This window comes from Microtus ochrogaster, chromosome 10 (genome assembly GCF_000317375.1).
Source record: "Microtus ochrogaster isolate Prairie Vole_2 chromosome 10, MicOch1.0, whole genome shotgun sequence".
Taxonomy (NCBI): Eukaryota; Metazoa; Chordata; class Mammalia; order Rodentia; family Cricetidae; genus Microtus; species Microtus ochrogaster.
In genome coordinates, this window is record NC_022016.1 from 35,006,744 (window position 1) to 35,013,463 (window position 6,720).

Genomic DNA, 6,720 nt, shown 5'->3' on the forward strand with positions numbered 1-6,720 from the left:
AAAAAACAAAAAAAAAAAAACCCAAAAAAACTCATGTAGTATTTCCTATGCTAAGCCCATTGATAATATTACCTAATTTAAAGTTGCAGAAGTCAACTGACACAGTACCTCAAATAAGTATGAGAACACAGTAAGCCCACAATAAACATTATGACTACAGGTTGAATATTCCTATCCAAAATGCTTGAGACCAAAAGTGTTTCACATTTCAGAAGATTTTGGATTTTATAAAATTTGCATATGTATAGTCAGATATTTTAGAAATGAGACCCAGGTCTAAACACAAAATTCACTTGTGTTTTATATACACCATACTTAAGTATCTTGAATATCTTTGTGGGTTTTTTTTTTCTTTGGTTTTTCGAGACAGGGTTTCTCTGTAGTTTTGGAGCCTGTCCTGGAACTAGCTCTATAGACCAGGCTGGTCTCGAACTCACAGAGATCCGCCTGCCTCTGCATCCCGAGTGCTGGGATTAAAGGCGTGTGCCACCACCGCCTGGCTTATCTTTGTGTTTTGAAACAGTTCTCACTCTATAGCCCAGGCTAGCTTCAAACTCAAGGTTATCCTTCTGCCCCAGCCCCACAAGTGTTAAGATTACAGATGAGAGCCATGCCCAACTCTTTTGAAAAAAATAGTTTATTTTGAGATACTGAGAATTGAAACTATGACCTTCAGCATGTTAGGCAAGTGCTCTATCACTAATTTTGTCTCAGACTCAAAGTGTTATTTTATACACTATAAACACATATATAGCTGGGCAGTGGTGGCTCACGCCTTTAATCCCAGCACTTGGGAGGCAGAGGCAGGCGGATCTCTACAAGTTCGAGGCCAGTCTGGTCTACAAAAGCTAGTTCCAGGGCAGGCACCAGACAAAACTACAGAGAAACCTTGTCTCAAAAAAAAATTAAATATGCTTTTGGCCAGGCGGTGGTGGCACACTCCTTTAATCCCAGCACTCGGGAGGCAGAGGCAGGCAGATCTCTGTGAGTTCGAGGCCAGCCTGGTCTACAGAGTGAGTTCCAGGACAGGCTCCAAAGCTACAGAGAAACCCTGTCTCAAAAAACCACACATATATGTATGTATTTTTCTTGTTTTATTCTAGGGATGGATTGAGCATGCAAGGCAAGTACTCTATTACTAAAACAGATTCCCATCACTATATTTTTTTTAATTAAGAGATGGAGTCTCAAGACTGAGAATGTAGTTTAGTTTGTAGAGTACTTACCCAGCAGTACAAAACCCTGGGTTCAGTCCCCAGCACTGCATAAAAACTGGGGATATTGGTGTCCACTTGTAATGTTGGCATTTGAGAGATGAAGACAGATGGATCAGAACTTCAAGATTATCCTTGGCAGGGTTGGGGATTTAGCTCAGTGGTAGGGCGCTTGCCTAGCAAGCACAAGGCCCTGGGTTCGATCCTCAGCTTCAGAAAAAAAAGGTTATCCTTGGCTACATAGAAAGATTTGAGGCCAGTGTTGACTACATGATATCTTGTCTCAAAAAAGAGGGAGAGAGGCGGGGAGACTGAGGGCTGAGGATATAGCCCAGTGATGAAGTACTTAGCTGGCTTGAAACCCTGACTTCCATTCCCCACTACCACCACCAAATCAAAAACAACAAGTTGAGGGAGCTTTCTATGTTTTCCAGGCTGGTCTCTAACTCTTAGGCTCGGTGATCTTCTCAGCCTCCCGTGTAGCTGGAACTGCAGCTGTACATCTCCAGAGTTTTTTGTTTGTTTTGGTTTTTGAGACAGGGTTTTTCTGTGTAGCTCTGGCTGTCCTGGAACTCGCTCTGTAGACCAGGCTGGCCTCGAACTCAGAGATCAACCTGCCTCTCTCTGCCTCTGAGTGCTGGGATTAAAGGTGTGCGCCACCCCGGCCAGCATTCTCCTGCATTTTTCCTGTTTCATGCTACATGACGTCAGCCTGGAATTTTCTGTCACTGGTATCATGATAATGCTCAAAAAGTTGTAGGTTTTGAAGCATTTTGGATTTCTAGATTATGCATGTTTAATATATATCTTGTGTTCTGGCTTTTCTGTCCTGTTTTCCTTCTCTCTGAAATCAAAACCAGAATTCCAATTCCATGTGATAGTTAAAGAAAGGGTGGAAGTTGCTTCATTGAAAGCTGTATGAAAGGTTAATCTGCTTGTATCCATTTACCAACTAAAAGTGAAAGGATTTTGATGATTACTACAAACCTGATTAAATGAGGAACTCTTCACAGTGGGAAAGATGGAGTGTTGCATAAGGGCCTCCACCTGTCTCTATGTCTGGACTTTCTTCCCTCTTGTATTTGATGCTGACATTTAACCCATGACTTTCTACAGGCTATGTGACTCTCCCAACCCACTTTTCTTTTTGAGACAGGCCTTCATTCTATGGGTTTCTAACTCTTTGCAGTCTCCTGCCTGAGCCCCCCAGGTGCTGGGATTATGCCAGCCATGGGTTTTGTGTATGTGCATGTGTGTGCTTGTGTGTTTTGCTGGGAATCTCCCTAAGCAAACACTCTACTGCTGAGCCACATCTTACAGTCTCAGAAGCCCCTTTCTCGGTCAGTCTTCAGATCTTGAAAGTTCCCAGATGTTGAGATATACAGATCCTCAGAATTTCTGGTATTCACTGATTAGGCCTCTATCCCCTTACAGGTAGCTTTGCAGTGTGGGGAGGCCTGTTTTCCACCATTGACTGTGGCCTTGTACGGCTGCGGGGCAAGGAAGACCCCTGGAACTCCATCACCAGTGGAGCGTTGACTGGAGCAGTGCTGGCTGCACGCAGTGAGTGCCTCCAGCCCCCGCCCCCAGTCCTTTCCCTATTCTGCCTGCCCTTCCTCAGCTGTTTCTTTTTCTGCCTCCCAGGTGGTCCTCTGGCTATGGTGGGCTCTGCGATGATGGGGGGCATCCTGTTGGCCCTCATCGAGGGTGTTGGTATCCTTCTCACTCGCTATACTGCCCAGCAGTTCCGCAATGGTAAGGACCTGGTGGGCAATGGTCAGGGAGAGTCAGGAAGCATTGTCAGCCTTCTTCATTCTTCCTCACCTCATTACCTCATTCTCCCTTCTCTAGCACCCCCATTCTTGGAGGACCCCAACCAGCTAACCCCTAAAGAAGGAGCTCCGGCCCCAGGTTATCCCAACTACCAGCAGTACCACTGAGGAAGCTGCCGCCTGCCCCTGCCACCGTGGGAGCTACTCCTCAGTTCCTTCCCGGACGATCTACCTCCAAGGGAGGACTGGCTCCTATATATCCCTGAAAGCCTCCAGAGAGGGCCTCTACTCTACTCTCTTGTTCTGTGGTAGGGGTGGGGGCACCCCAGCAGTCTTGTCCCATGGGTCCCCTTTTTATGTCTCTCAGGGCATCCCAGATCCTCCATGTGGCACCCTGATGAATGTGTAAAGCCAGTTTTGAAATGTCTGTGTATGCACTCCTTAGTCATCCAGATGACCCTCTCCTCAGGAGAAGGGTTTTTAAAAGTTTAGGACTTGTTAATCCACAGTGAATGTATTCTAGTAAGGAGTTTTTGCAGGGTAGTAGGGGAAAGAAGCAAGATCTCACTATGTTGTCCAAACTGAACTTGAACTTGCGTGATGCTAGCACAGCCAGCCTCTAGTAAAGAGTTATAGAATGAATCAGCAAGGGAGGTAAGATGCACAATGAAGCCGGGCGATGGTGGCGCACGCCTTTAATCCCAGCACTTGGGGGGCAGAAGCAGGTGGATCTTTGTGAGTTCGAGACCAGCCTGGTCTACAAGAGCTAGTTCCAGGACAGGCTCCAAAGCCACAGAGAAACCCAGTCTCGAAAATCCAAAAAAAAAAAAAAACGCAATGATATGAACCATGAATAAGCATGGTTAGGGGCCAAGGGATACAACGAGCAAACAGGAGTAAGCTTGGGAAAGAAGCTCAGGAACTCCAGGATTGCTGGGTATGATGTATGCCATGCTAGCCCCCCCTAGCATAAGCTCCCCTTGTATAGACTGGACACTACCCTTAAGAAAACCCTGTTCTAAGCCAGGCTGTGGTGCATGTCTTCAATCCCAACACTTGGGAGACAGAGGCAGGCAGATCTCTGTGAGTTCAGTACCAGCCTGGTCTATACAGAGCTAGTTCCAGGATGGCCAGGTCTACACAGAGAAACTCTGTCTGGGAGAGGGGGTGAGCATTGACTGAATACCAGTCATTCTATTTTTAAAAATTCCATTTTAAAACAAAAAATGATCCAGCCAGGCAGTGGTGGCGCACACCTTTAATTCCAGCACTTGGGAGGCACAGGCAGGCAGATCTTCAAGTTCAAGGCTAATCTGTTCTGCAAAGCAAGTTTCTGCACAGCCAGGGCTATACAGAGAAACCTGTCTCTAAAAACAAAGCAAAACTCCATATGGCCTCATACCAGCTCTGGTATGAGTGGGGTGGAGGTCCAGGCATCAGGGGAACTGCTTTCCCAAAAAAGGTGCCCTGTGTTAGTCTCCTGTCACTTTTTTGCTTGGTGGTGTCTACAGTTTTTATATTTGCTGTTTTTTGTTACTGTTTTTAATTACATTTTAAGTTTTTTTATTTAAATTTTTCCACATAATATATTTTTTTTGTTTTTTTTTTTTTTTTGGTTTTTTTTTTTTTTTTTTTTGGTTTTTCGAGACAGGGTTTCTCTGTGGTTTTGGAGCCTATCCTGGAACTAGCTCTTGTACACCAGGCTGGTCTCGAACTCACAGAGATCCGCCTGCCTCTGCCTCCCGAGTGCTGGGATTAAAGGCGTGCTGCGCCACCACCGCCCGGCTCACATAATATATTTTGGTAGTATTTTTCCCCTTCTCCAACCCTTCCAGATCTTCCCCACCTCACTATTTAACTTTATGTCCTTTTGTTTTTGCAAACAGTATCTCACTGTGTAGACCTGACTGTCCAAACTGTTCTATAGACCACACTGACCTAGAACTCAGAGAGATCTGCCTGTCTCCTGCCTCCAGAGTTCTGGGTTAAATGCATGAGCTTCTACACCTGGGTTGTTGTTTGTTTTTCCTCCAACTTGCTATGTAATAGTAGCTTGCCCTGTAAATTGATCCTCCTGCCTCAGTTTCCTAAGTACTGTGATCACAGATGTATGCCCCCATTGTAATGGATTAATAATAAAAATGCTGCAGGATCCCTGGTGGCAGCAGGCAGCAGAAATGCTGCAGATCCCCAAGCAGCAGCAGGCAGCGGGCCATGTGGTTGCAGGCAGTGGGCAGTGGGTCCCAAGAGCAGCCAGTCCTAGGCAGGGACTGTGCATGAGACCATGCCACAGGTCTCCGAAGGTGGCTCTTCCCGGGCGGCGAGCCACGTGGCAGAGGCGGCTGTGGGCAAGGGACAGATGGATAGGCATACCATGCAGAGTGGAGCTGTATATTTATTTAGAGGTTATGGAAGGGAAGAGGGAAGAGGGAGCAGAGAGGGAGAGAGAGAGGAGAGAAAGGAAAGACCAAAGCTGCCTCTCTGAGAGGGAGACAGAAAAGAGAATAAGGCTGCAAGCAGGAAGGAAGACCTGCCTACCTCAGTGGATGGGGGGAGGGAGTAGGCGTGGCTTGTCTCTTAAAGAGACAGAATCATCACATTCCCATCTCTATTTTATAATAAAAAGGCTGGAGATTAGGCACCACAGGTTAAAGGAATTGGGGTGGCAGATTCTCAAGACTTCTGCTTCTTTGTGGGTGTTGTCTTTGGGGGGGGAACCTGAGAAGGCTGGGTGCTGGTCACATCCTGGCATAGCCGGTCTCTTTGCTCCTGTCCAGAGTTTGTGGTATGGAAATGTCTGGTATCTTATACCTGTTTAAGGTATTGGCAGAACAGAAGACAAAGTTAAGGAAAAAATTTTTAAGACCAGGGAATTGAGGGGGGTATATCTGACCTGTTTAAGGTGGATCCTTCAATTTGGCTCCCTGGAACTCACAAGAATTCTTTGGGTTTGTGAAAACCTAAGTTTTAGACATATACATTGTATGAACAGTAGCATATTTATGTTAGAATGACTGTGACAGATATTTTTGCACAATGAAAAGTAATTTTAAGATTATGGAAGGGCCAATGAGAGAGAAGTTTGATAACTTGTATTTGCCCTCATAACTTTATAACTTGCAGGCACACACCTTAATAACTTGTAACTGTAATTTACTGACATTTGGTGAGGCTGCCCTTTTAAACTGACAAAACCTCTCAGCTGTCAAACTTCAGAGATCTTTGAGAAGGACAAAATTTTACTTGAGTTACTGATTAAAAAATGACAGAAAATTTACTTGGTTGGCACCCAGAGCTACTCCTCCGTGTCCTTCATGGTCACTGTGGGTCGCATTTGCCTTGTGCTGTTTAGTGCAGAGTCTGCCAGGCTCCAGAAGATCCTGTGGGCTAAGAAATCTGTAGGAAGACAAGCCTACCTTGACCTGAGCATCTAGGCTGTCTATTCCAGTTATTCTGTCCACTGTCTGGAGATCTTCAGTTTAGATGAAAGGCAGTTTTGCCCAGTGGTCAGTACTTGGCAGTTGAAGCGAATTGCAGATGGACCTTGTTCTGTGCCCATTTGTCTTCTTTGGAGGAAATAGAGTGTTGCTGCTAGGAGCCAACCTGTCTCTTTTTTTTTGTTGTTTGTTTGTTTTTTGAGACAGAGTTTCTCTGTGGCTTTGGAGCCTGTCCTGGTACTAGCTCTTATAGACCAGGCTGGTCTCGAACTCACAGAGATCCGCCTGCCTCTGCCT

General features: G+C 45.7%; 1 protein-coding gene across 1 annotated transcript in view; it reads left to right on the top strand.

Annotated features, from left to right (window-relative positions):
• Timm17b (translocase of inner mitochondrial membrane 17B) overlaps window positions 1-3,556 on the top strand; it is a 9,907-nt gene extending 6,351 nt beyond the window's left edge. The window contains exons 4-6 of the mRNA XM_005352799.2: window positions 2,649-2,777; window positions 2,859-2,969; window positions 3,066-3,556. Of these exons, the coding sequence (XP_005352856.1) occupies window positions 2,649-2,777; window positions 2,859-2,969; window positions 3,066-3,154 (329 nt within the window). The 3' untranslated portion in view covers window positions 3,155-3,556. The remainder of the gene's footprint in view (window positions 1-2,648; window positions 2,778-2,858; window positions 2,970-3,065) is intronic.
• The last annotated feature ends 3,164 nt before the right edge of the window (window positions 3,557-6,720 follow it).